General features: G+C 39.6%; 1 protein-coding gene across 4 annotated transcripts in view; it reads left to right on the top strand.

Annotated features, from left to right (window-relative positions):
- The window catches only part of KYAT3 (kynurenine aminotransferase 3), a 64,720-nt gene that overhangs the window by 13,707 nt on the left and 31,418 nt on the right, over positions 1–19,595 (top strand). For 3 of the 4 annotated variants that reach the window (XM_027624643.2, XM_027624625.2, XM_027624648.2), the window contains 2 exons: positions 17,772–17,830; positions 18,130–18,274. In XM_027624643.2, coding sequence (XP_027480444.1) covers positions 17,775–17,830; positions 18,130–18,274 — 201 coding nt within the window. In that variant the 5' untranslated portion in view covers positions 17,772–17,774. The remainder of the gene's footprint in view (positions 1–17,771; positions 17,831–18,129; positions 18,275–19,595) is intronic. The other variant, XM_027624632.2, reaches the window with a different exon arrangement.

Below are 19,595 nucleotides of genomic sequence, written 5' to 3'. Positions count from 1 at the left end.
GATGACAAACCTAGCAATCTGAAGGGTGACCCAACCACCACCCCCAGCAACAGCCTGGGAGAGATGCATGAAGGTGTTCTTTCCAGGCGAATGCCAAAGGAAAGAAAGAGGAGAAAAAAAGATTTCATGTTGAAGTATGAAGTCTTGATCTGGCATCTTGGGCAGAATCAGTTCACCTTGATGTGAACTACTTGTCTTCTCTTTTCGATTTGACTTAGAGGTCTCCAGCGTCCGTACAGGACCAGAGGTCAGGTGGGGCCATCTTTAGCTGTGAGATGTGTGTGCAAGGCTCAGTGCCCTCTAGTTTTGCAACAACATCAGTGGTCAGGAACATTTGGTAAGGTCCTTTCCAATGGGGCTTGAGAGCCGCTTCCCCCCCCAACCCCAGTCGTGCTTCCAAAATACCCAATCACCAGGCTCCAGACTGACCAACAGGATCCTTTGAACTGGGGTCAGAGAAAGCTTCTTTAACCTGTTGATGGTAGGCTTTAGCATTAAACATTAAAAGCTTACAGTAGCTGGTCATACTGGCATGAGGGCAGAAGGGATCCTACTGGCAGGGGATCAGCAGAAAGTTGCATGTGAACAGACTTTGGCCTACCAGTGACCATCTGGTATGGAGTGAGTGTATGTTTCCCAAGGGTGATATTGTGAGTTATCAACAGAGCTAGCAGCAGCATCTTAGGCCAAGGGAATCCAGGAGTTTCAGTAAGCTTAGAGATTTTAGGTTAGAAAATTCCATTCGTTCTTTCAACTTTGCCAATGATTGAGGGTAATAGGGACAGTGATGATTCTGAGGTGTTTGTAAGGCCTTTATTAAAGCTTGTATGATTTTCCCAGTGAAGTGGGTACCTTGATTACTAGAAATTATGGAAGGTATACCCAAGTGGGAAACATGTTTTCTAACAGTTTCTGTGCCACGGTGAGGGCATTAGCCTTGCAGCAGGGAAAAACTTTAGCCAGCTGGAAAACATACAAACAATAACAGGAACATATTGATAATCCAAAAATGGTGGCAAATGAATAAAGTCCAGCTGCAGGTTTTCAAAAGGTCCAGAGGAAGGAGGTTTGAGGTGTCTGGGAACAAAAATAGGTTTTCTAGAACTATGGACCTGATAGGTTAGACACTGACAGTAAACTGTTTTTTTTTTCAGTCTTGTAGAAGTCTCCCCTAGTGGGAGACTTTATTTATAATTTGAGTTATTTTAAACACACCATGGTGGGTGAAGGAATGTAAAAATCAAAAAATAGAATTTGCCAAGGGGTTGGAAAGAACCAAGGGGCCATCTTGGGCTTCCCATATCCCTGGCTGTTCATTGAAATTACAGCCATTATTACAGCCCATCCTAATTTTTCTGATTCAGGAGCAGACTGTTGCCACATCACAAGGACATTAAGATGGCAAGTCTGGCAACAAGAGGTCAGTTTTTGTGGAAGCAGAATGGACTTTACCCACATGTGCCCCAACCTTTACAAATTCTCTTGCTGCTGCCTTCGCATGAAAGTCAGCTGGGGCATTTCCCTGATAGTCAGGCTTAGTCCTTTTAGTGTGTATATTTGAGGACAGCAACTTCAGAAGATAGAAGAGCAGTGAGGTCATGTACTTGTCCATTTTTGATTGGGGTCCCAGTGGACATGAGAAAACCCTTTGTTTCCATAACATTCCAAATTCATGGACGACCCCCATGGCGTATCGGCCAGCATATAAATATTACCAGTTTGCCCTTTTGATAGCCAGCACAGTCTGGTGAGGGTGTGGAGCTCTGCTTGTTGGGCCGTTTTCGCTTGTGGGAGATTTCCCTTTCCAGGTAGTTCATATTGGGGGGGTAACAGCGAGACCAGCCTGGAAATTTCCTTTTACATTTTTACAGTATGACCCATCCATAAACAAAATTAGATCAGAATTAGTCAAAGGGGTATGCCTTGGATCGGGGTGTGGTGTCATGAATTGGGATGCTAGTACCCTCCCAGTCGTGGGGCTCACCTTCATCAGGCAGGGGTGATAATGTGGCAGGATTAAGAATGTTACAACAGATGAAGATTGGTGGCAAAGGCAGAAGGACTTCATGAAACTAGTCCACTTGCAGAGAAAGGTTAAGTTAATCCAGAGTTAAGGCAGCTTTACATCACTTCCAAAAGGTGAGCTCTGCCAAGGCTTCTAGCGACTAAAGCTGAAGCTGTCGGTGGGGGTAGGTGGGAGCACCTGAAATCAAGTAGCATGGGATAATAGCACCGTTGTTTGTCGTGTTCTCACATGAACATCCCCAGGGCTTGGTTATCTTTTCCATGTATAAATAAGGCAAAAGGTTGTGACTAGTTCGTTAACCCTAGGGCAGGTGGCTCTTCTAAGGTTTGTTTCAGTTTTAGAAGGCCTGTTCCTGTGGATCTTCCCAGGGAAAAAGTCTCAGGAACCCAAATTCGAGTAAATCCATAAAGTGGGGAAGCCTATAAAAATTAGGAGCCTGTAGTCTGTGACAGCCAGCTAGACCCAGAAGTCCATGAGGCTGTCACTTTGTCATAGGCCTCAGGAATTCCTGGATTGGTGTAATCCTTTTTGGAGATAGCTGGATCCCTTCAGCACGTAGATTGTGACCTAAGGAATGAACAATGTCCAGAGATGGTTGTAATTCTCCTTCAGATACCTTATGTCCTTTTTCAGCTAACTGTTGTAGCAAATAAATGGAATCTTGTATGGATGCCTCGTTGGTAACAGCATGGCAAGAGATCATCCACATGTTGTAAAAAGGCTGGTTATTTGGGGAACTGGAGGGTACTTATATCTTGGTGGAGCAGGTGGGAGAAATAAGAAGGGGACTCCGTGGACCCTGGCCTCAGCATACAACTTGTCCGGATGTATTGCTGATTATTCTAAGTCAGGGCAAATAGGTCTTGGCCGTCTGGATCTCCAGGGATGCTGAAAGAGGCTGAGCAGAGGTCCGCCACCTGAGCCATTTTGAGTCAGGTGGAACTTGGAAGAAAAGGATGTTTGGGAAAGGGGGGGTAACTGTCTTGTTAATAGATCTGGACAAATGGCTATCCCCTCCCAGTAGATTTCCAGACTGGCAAGACCCTCAAGTATTAGAGGGGCAAGTACAGAAATAACTGACTCCTGGATGATTAGGTCTTCTCTTATTGGTTCGAGGCCTTGTGTGGATATTGAGACAATTTAGGAAGAAGTTTAGTTACATCTATAGGAATTTTTATAGGCGCTGCACTCTTTATCCTCCCAATGGCAATACTAGAAGTAGCCCATCGAATTTCGGACACCTTGATTAAATTAAGGAACTTTTTTTTTTTTAAGATTTATTTATTTATTTATTTATTTATTTGACAGATAGATAGAGAGCACAAGTAGGCAGAGCGGCTGGCAGAGGCAGAGGGAGAAGCAGGCTCTCCGCGGAGCAGGGAGCCCAATGTGGGGCTCGATCCCAGGACCCTGGGATCATGACCTGAACCGAAGGCAGACGCTTAACCAGCTGAGCCACCTAGGTGCCCCAAATTAAGGAACTTTTGTTAGAAGTTTTCTGTTTCAAGGACAAATAGTAAAGAACATGAAAGATCATCATTAACGTCATTGAAAACTGTTTACATAAAAGTTACCTCTGAGGAAAGGACTATAGTGGGGGCTTGGCTACACTTTATCTGTATCACTTGCTTATTTTTACAACATTTTATTGCTTCTGTAATTTTAAATAAATAATATTTTAAAGATTAAGAAAAGAATTACTGCTATACAGCAAGAAAAGAAAGAAGAGGAACTCAGGATGAAAATCACTATCTGTCCCCTGTTTTAGCACCTAGATCTTAAAGGCTTAGAAACTGGGATATAAATTTGATATTATTCCTTGGTGCCAGAAAGCCAAAGAAAAGAATTAGTAGATTGATGAGCGAAAGATGGAAGAGAAGAAGCAAGGAAGGAAGAACGGAGTCCTTGCTGGTGAGATGTCTCATGGAACACCCACTCCTACTACCTCACCATGTGACCCTTGGTTAGACTAACCTCATTTTAGATTTAGTCATTCAGACTGCAGTTTTGTAGCCCACTGGTTTTCTGCTTTGCTTTCATTAATGATGTGGTGTCTGCTTCTCCTCAAAATAGCCTTCCTAAATAGGATTTCTCGAGGAAGCTATTCTGTATGATGCCATAACGGACGCATGTTACACATTTGTCAAAAGCCAGGGAATTTACAACAGTTAGAAGGAACCCTAAGATAAACTGGACTCTGTGTGATAATGTGTCAGCATTGGTTCATCAGTTGTAACAAATGTACCACTCTGATGGGGGATGTTATTGGTGGAGATAGCAAGTGGGGGGCTATGGGAACCCTGTACTTTCTACTCAGTTTTGCTGTGAGCCTAAAACTACTCTAAAATATAGGTCTGGGGCACCAGCGTGGCTCAGTCGGTTAAGCATCCAGCTCTTGATTTCAGCTCGGGTCTTCGTCTCAGGGTTGTGAGTTTGGGCCCCATATTGAGCTCCATGCTGGGTGTGGAGCCTACTTAAAAAAAAATAGGTCTATTAATTTTTTTTTAAAGCGTCTTCTAAAATTTACATGCCCATCAGAAAAGCACAAAAACATTTCTTTTATAGCAGCTCAAACAAAAACTTTCCCTTCTCCTTCAGTCTGTCCTTCCCTAAAGAAATCACAGCTCTCTTTTTTTGATGTTAACATACTGTCTATCGTACAGTTAGTACACACCCAAGTCTCTTTACCCTATTTGGTGTAAAGTCACTCATCCTTTTTGTATCTAAGAGAATCTTTTCCATTTTCTAAGTGGACACTAGGTGTTAAGTATATGGTATGTTTTCCAGCATGGATTTAACTTACTTAATCATCATAGTAATTGCATGGGCTACACATTCATTTTCCTTATTAAAAAGTGAGGAAACTGAGTTTCAGAGAAGTCATGTAACCTGCTACTTCGCACAGCTAGTAGTTTTGATGGTTGATTTCAAAGTAAGATCTGCCTGGCTTGAAAGCTCTTTGTATTAAGCTTGGAAATTTTAATTGAATATAGCCATATACCACAGCTTGGCAGGGCCTCAGATCTAGCTTTATGTATCTTCCTGGTACAGGTTACACAGTAAAAACCCAAGAGCTCTTGCTCAGTCTCAAATCCAAATTTCTAAGAGTTGTCCGGATTAGTTTAGCCTGACTCCGTCCATTCCTACTCTAAATTTAGGGGCTTGGGGGATGGGATTCTATAGTCTAGACAGGCAAAAGGGCTCACCCCTGTGAGTATAGGGGGGTCAGTAAACTCACACAGGATCTTGGCTTGGACCTAGTTTTCAAAGAGAATAAATCAGGCCTTTTTTTTTTGACCCGAGTCCCATTTTTTGGCATTCCAACCGTATATTTATTCTGTCAGCTCCCAGGTTTGTCTTGTTTCCAGTAAACTTGTTTCTCTACAGGTATCGTTGAAAGGGAATTTTCAGAAAAGGGCAAAATCATGACTCATACAAATATAAAAATGAATATGTATTAAAGATTTTTTATTCATATGAGGGAACAAAACAAGTTATAACCAGTTCAAAGGAAAGTCAAAAAGTATAAATTTATATGTAATAAAGGAATTGAGTTGCAAATGAAGGCAAAACCCATTTTTCCACTGGATGGAGGGAAGTAAATCAAAATTCTAGAACCAGAGTTTGCATGTCTGTCAGTTACCTTCAGTCTGCAAAGGTGCAAAATATGTCAAAGACCAATTTTAGCTCTGCTAGAATTAGCCCTCTAAGGGTGTGCTGTAGCCACTGTGTATTCTCCACTAAAGAACCCATTTTTTCTGCAACATACTGTTTCTCAGAAAGGATCGAGATTCCTTCCCTTTCACTTACTTGTTTAGTCAACAAATATCAAATAGCTACAGCATATCAGACACAAGTAATTATAAAATGAAACAGCTATATATGTTGCTTAAAAGTTCTGGTTAAATATGTGTGCCTTTGAGTTATAAGTTGGATTTTTATATAGTTTTTCCCCTTGTATATCTTAAGTTATAGGTCCCTGCTCTATGTTTCCACTTCTGAGTTTTACTTTTGGTTCTTCTACCACTGCAGGAATATTCTGTGCCATCTAGTGGCAAAAGACTGATTTGTCTGGTTTTTTGGAATGTATGTATAGTCATAGCTTGGAAGACATCAAAATTTATGAGATAACTGTTAATGGCTGCTTGCCTGAGGAGCATTTTGTCCAAAGAGAGAGAGAAGACATGATTTCAGAATGCTCTGGAACCTTATTTTTTAAATTATTTTTAACATTTTTTAATAGATCTCTGTTTTTTAGAGCTTTATAGGTAGGTTCAGAGCAAAACTGAGCAGGAACTAGAGAATTCCCATATATTCCCTGCCCTCCCACACACATAGCCTCCCTTTGTATTGTATCCACCACCACAGTGATGCATTTGTTCCAGTCGATGAACCTGCATTGACACATCGTTACCCAATGTCCATAGTTTATATTAGGGTTCACTCCTAGTATTATTGTACATTCTATGGATTTTTGACAATGTATAATGACACAAATGCACCTTTATGGTATCTTGCAGAATAGTTTCAGTCTTAGAAATCCTGTCTTCTGCCTGTTTATCCCTCTTTCCCTCTCCCAAGCCCTGGAAACCATTGATCTTTTTACTGTCTTCATGATTTTAGCTTTAAGGTTCCCCCATGTGTTGTCTCTTTGCTGAATAGCTCATTTTTATTTTTTTTAGCACTGAATAATATTCTGTTGTCTGGTTGTATCACAGTTTATCCATTCACTTAATGAAGGATATCTTGGTTGCTTCCAAGTTCTGGCAATTATAAATAAAGCTGCTATAGATATTCACACACAGGATTTTTTATGACCATAATTTTCCACTCCTTTGTGTAAATACCAAGGAGAGTGATTGCTGGATTATATAGAAATAGTATCTTTAGTTTTATAAGACACTACTCTGGCAGCTTTTTAAAATCAGCTTTATCAATACAATAAACAACATCCATTTAGAATGTAAAACTCACTGATTATTTAAAGATATATGTATTATGAAACCATTGCTAAAATCAACATACAGAACATGCTCATCACCCCTAAAAGATCCTCACATTCCTTTGCAGTCCATCCTTCACTCTTGATTTGCTCTGGCTCCATAGATTAATTTGCTTTTTAAAAAATTATTTTAGGGTTATGTGGGTAGCTCAGTCAGTTAAGCCTCTGACTCTTGATTTTGGCTCGAATTATGATGTCAGGGTTATGAAATCGAGTGCTGCGTCCAGCTATGCCCTGAGCATAGAGCTTAAGACTCTCTCTCTCTCCCTCTGCCCCTCCCACACCCACTCACACACACGTTCTCTAAATAAATTTTAAAAATAATCTATAAATTATTATATTAATTGGATTGTATAGAATGTACCATTTTATCATTTTTTCACATGCATAATGATTTTTAAATTTATGCATGTTGTGATGTATCAGTAGTTCATTCCTTTTTATCTCTGAATAATATGCCATTATATGGATCTACCATCATTTGTTTACCCCTTTACCTGTTAATGGACTTATAGATTGTTTCCAATGTTTTGCTATTGTGAATAAAACTATTATGAACATTTGTGTACAAGTCATTGTGTAGCCATATGTTTTCATTTCTCTTAATACCTAACAGCGGAATGGTTAGGTTGTATGCTACATTTATGTTTAATTTTTAAGCTAAGCAGCTTTCCACAGTCGTTGTACCATTTTACATTCCCACTAGGGTTGTATGAGTTCTAGCTACTCCGCATCCTTACCAACACTCAGTATCTACAATTTTAGCCATTCTGATGGGTATCTAGTAGTACCTTACTGTGGTTTTATTTTGCATTTTCCTAATGACTAATGACATTGAAGATCTCTTATGTGCTTTTGGCCATTCTTGTATCTTCTACAAAGTGGTTGTCAAACCTTATTTGCCTTCCTGTTGAGTTGTAAAAGTTCTTTATGTATTCCGAATAATAGTCTTTGTAAGATATGTGTTGTAATACTTTCTCCCATTCTGTGGCTCACCTGGTAACTATTTAAGATTTGTGAGCCCACTGAATGATATTGTAGGGGAGGAAAAATATAACTCTATCATCCACCCTCCTAGGTTTTCTGACTGAGACCCTGCAAATTAGATTTACAAAAGACAGATCAACAAGAGTAAAACAAACATAATTAACATATGCATTGTACATACACACAGAAGAGTTCAGTGATGAATAACTAACTCAAAGGGTGGTTAGAACTTGGGCTTGGATAGCATCTTGAGAAAGAACAGTAAATTTATAGAGAAGTGACAAAACAAAGGAAAAGAGGCTAAGGAATGGAAAATAAGGGTAGTTTTAATTAGGGTTTTTACATAGATTCCTCTGGTGCTATTTCAGCTGATAAAAGTCTAGAATTGTCTCTGGTGATTGTCTTGCCTATCCTGGTAGAGAGGGGAGGGCAGAGAGTTTTTCTTGCATCTGCTTCTTCTCAGTTGCCTTTAGCCCAAAATGGTCCTTATGTCAAAGTGGCATATTTCAGGGTGGCATACTCTCATTTTCTACAAAATCATAATAGATTTCATAGTTTTTTTTTAAGTCAAGGAAAAATAATAATAAACGTTTTTTGAGTGTTTACCATGTGCCCCTGCACTATGTGCTTTACATGATGTGCCATTTAATCCTTCTAGCTGTCCTATTTTGTAAATACTATTTTTATCTCCAATTTACAGCTAAGGAAATGTGGATTTGGAAGGGTTTAGTAATTTTCTTTAATTACATTCTTAATGTCTTTAATCACCATCTATATGTTGTCAGGTAGATTATGTTTAATAGTTTCCTATGGCCACTACAGCCATAGGAAATTAAAATTACCACAAACTTGATGGCTTAATAACACAGAAATTTATTCTCAGCTTTGGAGATGAGAATTCAAGATCAGGATCACTGGGCCAAAATGAAGGTTTCAGCAGAGCCACACTCCCTCCAGTAAGGAAATCTGTTCCTTACTTTGTCCAGCTTCTGGTGGCTACTGGTACTCCTTGGCTTATGGTCATGTCAGCCTAATCTTCAAGGCCAGCATCTTCAGATTGCCCTCTGCTCTATCTTCACATGGCCTTTTCCTCTGTATGTGTATAAACTCCTTCTGCTTCCTTTTAAAGATATCTGTGATTATATTTAGGGCCCACCTGGAAAACCCAAAAATAATCAAGACCAACTCAAGACCCTTAATTTAATCACATCTGCAAGGACATAAGGATATATATTGTCATATAAGGCAATAGTCACAATTTCCAAGGGTTAAGATGTGAACATCTTTTGGGAGGTCATTTCTGAGCCTTCCACAGTGGGGATTATGGAGAAGATCACATCAAACAGGGGGAAAGAATTTGAATAAAAGCATGGGAGACAGGGGTGCCTCAGCGGCTCAGTCAGTTAAGTGTCTGACTCTTGATTTCAGCTCAGGTCATAATCTCAGGGTCATGGGATTGAGCCCTGTGTTGGGCTCTGCACACTGGGCATGGAGCCTGCTTAAGATTCTCTCTGGGACGCCTGGGTAGCTCAGTTGGTTAGGCATTCGATTCTTGATTTTGGCTCAGGTCGTGATCTTGTGGTCATGAGATCCCCTTTGTTGGGCTCCATGCTCAGCATGGAGTCTGCTTGAGACTCTCTCCATCTGTCCCTCCCCCTGCTCTCTCTCTCGTGTGTGTGCCCTCTTTCTCCTTCTCTCTCTCCTAAAATTAAAAAAAAAAAAAAAGGGAAACAGAAACACCATGAGTGTAATTAGAGAATGGCAAGTGGCCCTGAGCTGTTGAATCACTGAATCACTGTATGTGAGGGGATAGCGTGGTGGGAGAGAAAGCTGGAAATAGATTAAGGGCCTTGAATACCAGGTTTGAATTTGAACCACATTCCATAGTTTGAGGAGAGTCGCTGAAGATTTTTAGAGAGAAGTGGTAGCCCATCATCTGTTTTAAGTGCATAGCTCTGTAGCACTGGGTGATAGGTTAGAGGGAGGATGCCCTTGAAATGGGCATTAAAAATGAGGCTAGTTAAAAAGAGGTGGGATTTCATTCATGTGTTCAGAAAATACTTGTAAATACAACCTGCCAAACACCATTTTAGATACCAGAGATACAGCACTGAGCAAGATAAGTCCTTGTTGTCTGAGGTTTTCATTTTAGTGAACAAGATAGATAATTAAGAAATAATAATTTCAAATGGTGAACGTCATAAGAAAATTAAATAGAGAAACATGCTAAAATTTTTGGTGGGGCTGGTAGGAGAGAGCGATGAGTAATATTAAGGCATATAGTTTTAGAAGCCCTCTCTGAGGAGGGTATATTTTAATATGTGTGTGTGTGTGTGTGTGTGCGTGTGTGTGTGTGTGTGTGTGTTTAACCATACAAATATTTATTTATATAGTAGGGAAAACTCATTTTCATCTCCTCCAAGGCACCATGAGTTCCGACCACATGTACACACACACACGCGCACGCACACGCACACACACACACACACACACACACACACACACACACACACACACACAGAGATGCCTTGCTACACACCAGTTTCCAAGTGGAGGAGGCAGCCATTGCTGCTCTAGCATTCACCCAAGGAAACAAAGGCAGGGCGAGGTGAGGTGGAGAGGAGAATCTGGGCCTAAAAGAAGGGCATTCCAGGCAGAGCACACAGCAATTGCAAAGGCTTTTATATCAGCAACTTTGCTGCAGTACCAGAACCCACAAAATCTTACCTTCTTGGGTCACTAAACTTTCATTCTCACCCATTTTTATGTAGGCTACAAATCAGTAGTGGCTTTGCTCCAGGTTGTAGCTCCATTCTGTGTCTTTTTATTCCAGGATTGAGGCTAAAGGAGTAGCCCCTCTCTGAGACATGGTCTTCTCATAGTAGAGAAGTATGAGTATGAGCCGTAACCATGCAAAAGCATTTGCAGCTACTTAGATATAGTATAGGTCATATCCACTCACACTCCATTGACCAGAGCAAATCACATGGCCAATCACAGAGTCACTCCTGAAATGGAGAGGTGAATAACTATATAGAGTAATATAATATATAATAGAAACAAGCCAGGTGTGTTTAAGGTATAGAAAGAAGAAGGGCTCAGTGAGAATAGAGAATCTTGGTTTGTTTTGCTCACTGATCTATCCCACACCGAAGAATACCTTGTGCACAATACATATTCAATAAATATTCATTGCATGAATGAATGAAATCCAGTGTAGTTAGAATGTAAAGGAGACATGAGATTGCAGTCACTAACAATGTATCAGTCGGCGTATAAGAGGAAACTTAACTTCACCCCTGCCTTAGAATTTGGTTCTATAGCCAGCTCTTTCCCCTGGCTCTCTGTTCCAACAGTAGAAGCTTCAGCTCCGTATCTTTAGCTCTGCTACAGATTCCCTATGAACTTCCCATTTAGATGGACTGCCGTAGCCTGAGACCCCTCCCGCCTTTCAAGAACATCATCAACTCCTATTTCTCCAGAAAATGCTCTTTTCCCCATTCCACCTATGTTTTTCAATAGAAGCTGATGTGTTATAGAGGTACTCTGCAGGGGTGGTGACAGGTTCTGGCTCAGGGAGCACACCTGGAAGAACCAAGGGATTGTGGAGTCAGGTCTGTACCATTACTTGATCAGGTAGTGAGCACATTAAAGAGACATCCAAAAAAGGGGCATCAACGTTCAACTATGTCACTACACCTCTCATGATCTTGCTCTACACTGCTTTTGCTAATGTTTTTTCATCATGATCTTAACAACCATACTTATATAGTACTTTTTAAATTGTTGGGGAAATGCTACAGTTTATTAGCCAAGGCTAGGCCATTCAGAGCCCTTCTTTAGAATTTTCAAAATTGGAGTAGAGAAAACAACTCTCAGTCCCTCTGGTGGTGAAACTGGGAGGTGTGACTGTGTTTTTGTCTCCTGTGGAGAAAAGCAGACTGAGATTGGATAGAAATGTGGATGAAGCAGAGCCCTGGTGAGGTTCAGTTTTCTGGCTTCAGTTACCTGTAAGCCTGGCCGCACTTCTTTCCTTATCATAGTGACACGAACTTTCTAATAAATTCCCCTTTTTGCTGAAACTGTTTTTGATTGAGTTTCTGTCTGTGCAGCAAAGAGAGCTGAGTAATATAGCTACTATGCACTGATGTGTTTCTCAGCCTCAAAGCTAGGAAAGAATATAACAAAGTTTCTGCTTAGTCAGTTCAGGGAACAATCAACTTTACGGCAAACTCAAACTGGTAAAGTGTCAATAAATTATGCAATTTATTATGCAATAAATTATGCAATTATGTTCAAAATTTCTTTTTATTTTTTTTAAAGATTTATTTATTTTAGAGAGAGAGAGAGAAAGAGCACCAGAGAGCAAGCACGGGGAGGAGCAGAGGGAGAGGGAGAGAGAAACCCTTAGCAGACTCCTCATGGAGCTTGGAGCCTGATGTGGGGCTTGATCTCACAACCCCATAGATCATGACCCAGCTGAAACCAAGAGTTGGACATCTAACCGACTGTACCACCCAGGGGCCTGCAAAATTTCTTTTTAAAATAGATCTGTATTAAAAAAAAAAAAAAAAAGACAAGGGTGCCTGGATGACTCAGTTAAGCATCTGCCTTCAGCTCAGGTCATGATCTCAGGGTTCTGGGATTGAGCCCCACATCCAGCTCCCTGCTTGCAGGGAACCTGCCTATCCCTCTCCTCCTTACTGGTGCTCTCTCTCGCTATCTGTCTCTTTCTCTCTCCAATCAATAATATTTAAAAAATATTTTTAAAAAAGACATTTAGGAAGTAAGTGCTGAGGAATGAAGGGAAATAATACTAAGTGTCATCACTGTGGTTGCTGGAACATCAAATTTTATACCTTACATTTTCCATAAAAGTAAATAAAAAGTTTTGTGTTTAGTTTGCTGGAACTAGATCACTATATATTGATGATATTTCATCTGTGTTATAGTAGAGCATTCCCCTCCACATCAAACTTTAAAACTGAAGGAAACAGAATAGGAACCCTGTAATTAAATGCACAGTAGAAACACACTACCTATAATTGCAAAACATTGGGAATAACAAATGCCCAAACGATAGGGAATGAATGAGTAAAGAACCTGAAATAATATCTGCTAATCAAAAGTGAAAATTTTATGACTGAGAAAATTTATAAAATGTTTAAGACACTCTCTTAAAAGAAAAGGCAAATATTTAAAAAATTACATGTGATTGCAACATAGATCTGAAAGATAATGGATATTTTGGCTGCCCCAGCAGCCAGACACCACATTAGAGGGGTCCCCATCATATTGTTGCTTTCTGCTCCAGCCTAGTCTTGAAGTACTGGGGTCTGTTTCTCATGTCTGATTATTGTCTTCACCTCTCTCTAACCATCAGCTTTATTTCTGTTTCTGACCTTTTCTTGCACTCTTTATCTTTTTACGCTTGACTCAGTGCATAGACTCATTGACTCGGCTTCATAGATACTAACAGCCTCAGCTTCCCCAGCTTTAACCCATCATTTGGGAAGACTTTTTCTACACCTATCCTATCTGACCTAAAAGCAGCAGTCTTACAGGCAGAGTCCCCAAAACTTTAGTATGCTAGAGTCTTAGGATAATGGGTAATATTTTTTCTTCTTTCCAAATTTTCCTTGTGCCAACACCATTGCAGTAACCATTTTAGAGAGAATTAGCAGCAAGCTTTTTCTCATCTCTGCCAAGAGTGGCACCTAGTGGTGATTCTGCAGAACTGCACCTTACAGCCTCAAGTGGACAAAAAAAGATGCTGCTTATTATTTCACTAGCATCTTTGTGTTTATAACATAGCAGTGCAATATTATGTATACCAGGTATTAATTTACTTGGGAGCAGAAACAAGCTCATGGAGTAGCTGGTCCAGAAATGATATAGGCCCTGTAGATTTCCCATCACACACCTGAGGCTCATACTTAATTCCCCATGAGATTCCAGGTTTATTTTCATTTCATAAGACTGGATCTACTCTGGACAGTAATTCTTATATAGTGAGCATTTGCATCTACTGCTGAATCTTGATGTTTTTAGACACTGTTGGGTATCTTGTAAATATTCATCACTGTATTAATTTCCTCTGGCTGCCTTAACAGAGTGCGACAAACTGAGTGGCTAAAGCAACAAAACTGTGTTAGCTCACAGTTTGGTAGGCTAAAAGCCCAAGAGCAAAGTGTACCAGGGTTGGTTTCTTCTGTATGATGTGAGAAAGAGTCAGTTCATGCTTTTCCCCTAGTTTCTGGTGGTTTGCTGTCAATTGCTAGCATTCCCTGACTTTCAAACATATCACTTTCATTTTCATGTGACATTCTTCCTATATACCAGACTGTCTCCAAATTCACTCTTTTTATAAGGACACTGTCATCAGATTATCCTCCCCACAACCCATGACCTTAATTTAGCAAATTACATCTGCAATGAACCTATTTCCAAATAAGGTCACATTCTGAGGTACTGGGTGGTAGGGCCTCAATATGAATGGGGGGGGTTTACACAATTCAACCCACAACAGTCATTGTACCTCCAGACTTCATTTCTGCCATGTTGGTATTAGCCATAGCAATGAATTGCCTTGTACAATACAATTTGAGTAGAAGTGGTATGTGCACATCTAAGCAGAAATTAAAATTTTTTTCCCTCTGCTATGAAACTAACAGTATTCCAAAAAGAAGCTATTTCATCAGCTCATGTCTCAGAGTGACAGTGACATGGAACCAAGCAGCAGCTGACCCTCGGTTGGTTTGTAGAATGAAGAAGAAACCTTTATGATTTTAAGCCACCAAGACTTTGGGGTCATTTGTTACTGAAGCATAAATTAATTTAAGCTGACTGATACAATAAGTACCTAACTGAAGCTGATACCATAGGTTTACTTCTACTGTGTAGATTTTTGCATTCATCCATCAGATATTTGTTGAAAAATTACTATGTGCTGAGCATAGTTCTACATGTTGGACACTGTGATAGTTAATTTTATGTCAACTTGGCTTGGCCAAGGAAGCCACATATTTGTTCAAATATCAGTGTAGATGTCTCTGAAGGTGTTTTCCAAATGAGATTAACATTGAAATCAGTAGATTTTAAGTAAATTGCCCTCTATAGAATATGGGTGGACCTGATCCACTCAGTTGAAGGCCTTAAGAGAAAAATCTAAGCTTCCCCCCAGGAAGAGGGAATTCTGCCTTCAGACTGCCAGACTGCTCTGCAGATTTCAAACTTGCTAGCCTGTGCAAGTCCCACGAGCCAATTCCTTGAATCACTATATATATATATGCACATCCTGTATTGGTTCTGTTTCTGTGGAGAAACCTGAGTAATACAGACACATACCAGTGAACAAGCTAGAACTAATCCTCAGGGTTTACAGTGTAAGGAAGGATATAGATAAATAAACAGGAAAATTACAGTGTTATATAGTAAATGCTGGAAAGTACTCCATGTAATAGGAGTGCGTAGGAAGAACATATAACCTTGACCTAGGAATCAGGAAACACTCTCTGGAGGAAATGAAGTCTAACTTGAGAACTGAAAGTGGCAAGTGTATTAGGAGTTAGCCAAGTGCAGAGACAGGGTGGTGGGGAGCGGGGATCGAATTAAGTATAGAATATTCATTCTCAACAGGGGCATTATTGCTCTCAAGGGGAGAAAATTGGTGCTTGGCAGGTGAAACCAACCATAGCTATTACAATGTTTTGTGACCTTGTAAACCTCAGCTCTATCTGACAAAACTCCTTAATTTATGGGGCAGTAGGGGAGATGATTAGAAGAAATATCTAAAAGGTCTCCTTCTGGGGGCAGTGATGAAAAAAAGGTTGGGAAACACTGGTGTAGAAAGACCACTAAGGTAGAGGAATGATCATATGTGAAGCTACAGAAGTAAAATGGAATATTTCAAATATTAAAATGGTTGAGGCATAGAGGTGGGAAGGAGCAGAGGCAGGGAGGTTGTGAGAGAGAGGCTGTTCTGGACACAGATTTTAAAATTAAATCTGGAAATAAAATTAAATAAAAAAGCCTTCAATGATCTAAATATTTTAAGTAAAATTGGACTTTGTGTCTAAATTATCTGCTGCAGACTTTTCTCACTTGTTTATATATGAATTTGTACTTTGTGTTTGCAGCCACTTGCTAAATGAATCATTAAGTTTTAAACATTTTAATGGCAAAAGACAATTGTTAAAATATCTTTTCTGTCTATCATTCTGGGACTTTATAGTTTTATAATTGTAGTTTCTAGAATAGCATCATGTTCAGGTGGGTACTTAATCATAATGCTATTCTGGAAGGCACCTTAACCTCTGGAGAATTTGCATGTGATTTACTTCACTGGAGTTTCAAAGATTAAAAAATATGAGAGTAAAAAAATATTTTTCTTGGCTCCATTGTTGGAATAGAATGAGAACAATGGTCTATTTAATAACCATTATCATTATCTTCCTCCCAGATCGAATTAAAATTGCTTTAATATTCTATTAGGAAAATCTTTATAAAAATGCTGCCAATCATTTTTTTCCCCTAGCAGCTTGTTAACAGTGAACTCAACACTAATTTAGTGCTTTGGGGAGAGAGTATAAACTTAACTTTAAAATCTAGAGAACTAAGAAATTGTATGCTGTACCATAATTTTAACTTTTAATATTTTTCTACCATAGCCCTAGCTTGCTTGATATAAGGAGACCTGATCTAAATGTCTAGTACACTTTTTTTTAGGAGGCAGCATTCTGGTAATATTTTTTATAAGGTCATGTTACATAAAAGACAGTATATAGAAATAGATCAGGGGGTGCCTGGGTGGCTCAGTCGGTTGTGTCCAACACTTGATTTCAGCTCGGGTCCTGATCTCAGGGTTGTGGGATCAAGCCCTGCTTTGGGGTCTGCGCTCAACTTGGAGTCTCCGTGACATTCTCTCTCTCTCTCTCTCCCCCTCCCTCTGCTCCTTCCCCTGCTCATGCTCTCGCTCTAAAAATAAATAAAATCTAAAAAAGGAAAGAAAGGAAAGAAATCTGAGTATGTATTCTGGAGTCAAACTGCCTGGGTTCAAAACCTGAGTTGAATCTGTTTGGGTTTAAATGTTACTAGCTTCTGTCAACGTGGGCAGATGTGTAAAGTTCTGTAATCTAATCCTCTGTATCTCGCTTTGCTCCTACAGAAATTAGGGGTAATAAGAGGACCATTATGTAGGGTTGTTGTGACTATGAAATGACTTACTTATGTACAACACTTAGAACAGTGCCTGCTATGTGCTCAGGACTCAATAATGTGAGCTGTCATGATCTGGGGCTCTCTATTGCGTAGTTTTAAAACCATTTGTTGAGTGCTTCCTTCCTGTATGCCATCCAAGGTGTGTACTCGTGCAACTGTCGGTCCATCTTACCGAAAATGATCTTCAGAGAATGACTCAAGGTATTTTTTTTAGACTGACTTTTTTTAGTATCATTATTGTTCTCTTCAGTACGTTTCAGGCCCTCAAATTGGTTTATTTTTTTAGGCGAGGGTGATATTTTTGTTTCTTTGTGAGAAGATAATCATCTAAGGATCATAAGAGAAAGCATTCCTTAGGGCAGTAGGTGGGAGATGATTGCACTTCAGAATTTTGTATTTTGGGGTCTGGCATTTGTCGTTATGGTACTGCTTTTTTCCATGGCAACAGTAGGGAAATGGTAGAGCTATCCGTGATTTTCTGGCTTTTTTGTTGATTAAAGAAATTTTAAAAAATCTTTCAATATTTGTATGTTTCAGAAGATGTCTTTGAAAATCATCAATGCAAAACGAATTGAAGGCCTTGATAGTAATGTGTGGTGAGTACCTTGGAATAAACAACAATAATTTGGTGATGCTTTTTTCCTACACATTTTGGTATTCTTAGTTGGGTATCAAGAAATTGAGATTTGTAAGAAACTTTAAGTTCATTAGTTCAGCCATCATTTAATTAGACAAAGTCATTTCGTAAGTGGTAAAGTTTTTTTGGGAACTCATTTTTTTTTTTTATTTGTAAGACTAAACTAGGTCTTAGTTTTTCAGTTTTATGTTAAGATCATGAGGTATAAAACGCTAACTTTGTAATTATGGTACTTATTAGTATTTTTTTTAATTTTAGGACTGAATTTACAAAGTTGGCTGCAGACCCCTCTGTTGTGAATCTTGGTCAAGGCCTTCCAGATATATCCCCTCCTATATATGTAAAGGAGAAATTATCGGAAATTGCAGCAATTGATAGCCTGAACCAGTATACACGAGGCTTTGTAAGTATATGAAGACCATGTGGGGCATGAACTTGTATTTTATATTGTATTTTGTGTGAATGTACTCCTGTCACTTCTGTGTAATTGGCTTTCTGGGACCAGCTGTCCCAACCTAATAATCAGAGGGACCACCACCCTTGCCCTTACCTCCTAGAAGGAGCCGTCCCCAACTTCTAACCCTTCCACAGTCTTATCTTGGTCTTTCCTTTACTTATAGGGTCTGATGGCAACGAGGGAGGGAGAATCTTCTCTCTTTTTTTTCCAGGTTTTTTTTTTTTTTAATTCCAGTATGGTTAACGTACAGTGTTATATTAGTTTCAGGTGTACAATATTGCGATGCAGCAATTCTACACATTACTCAGTGCACATCACGATGTGTACTCTTAATCCCTGTCACCTATTTCACCCATCTTCCCGCCCACCTCCCCTCTGCTAACCACCCGTTTGTTCTCTATGTAGTTAAGAGTCTGTTTTTCAGTTTGTCTCTCTCTTTTTTCCTTTGTTTGTTTTGTTTCTTAGATTCCACATATGAGTGAAAGCGTATACTATTTGTCTTTCTCTGACTGACTTATTTCACTTAGCATTATACTCTCTAGCCTCATCCATGTTGTTGCAAATGGCAAGGTTTCATTCTTTTGATGGCTGAGTAGTAGTCCATTGTATATATACACATAAATATATATACACCACATCTTCTTTATCCATTCATCTCTCGATGGACACTTGGGCTGCTTCCACAGTCTGGCTATTGTAAATAACGCTGCTACAAACATAGGGTGCCTATTTCTTTTGAATTAGTATATATGTGTGTATATGTATATATATATGTATATCACATCTTCTTTATCCATTCATTTGGGCTCTTTCCATATTTTGGCTATTGTGGACATTGCTGCTATAAACATTGGGGTGCAAGTACCCCTTTGAATCAGCACTTTTGTATCTTTTGGATAAATACCTAGTAGTGCAATTGCTGGATCACAGGGTAGTTTTTTTCTTTTTTTTTAAAGATTTTTATTTATTTTTTTGACAGAGAGAGCACAAGCAGGGGGAGCCTCAGGCAGAGGGAGAGATAAAATCAGCCTTCCCCGCTGAGCAGAGAGCCTGACGCAGGGCTCGATCCCAGGACTCTGGGATCATGACCTGAGCTGATGGCAGAGGTTTAACTGACTGAGCCACCGAGGTGCCCCGGGTAGTTCTATTTTTAACTCTTTGTGGAACCTCCATACTGCTTTCCAGAGTGGCTGCCCCAGTTTGCATTCCCACCAACAGTGTAAGAGGGTTCCCCTTTCTCCACATCCTTGCCAACATCTGTCATTTC

Source organism: Zalophus californianus, chromosome 4 (genome assembly GCF_009762305.2).
Source record: "Zalophus californianus isolate mZalCal1 chromosome 4, mZalCal1.pri.v2, whole genome shotgun sequence".
Taxonomy (NCBI): Eukaryota; Metazoa; Chordata; class Mammalia; order Carnivora; family Otariidae; genus Zalophus; species Zalophus californianus.
The sequence above is the reverse complement of the archived record's forward strand: the minus strand, read 5'-3'. Positions and strand labels throughout refer to the sequence as shown.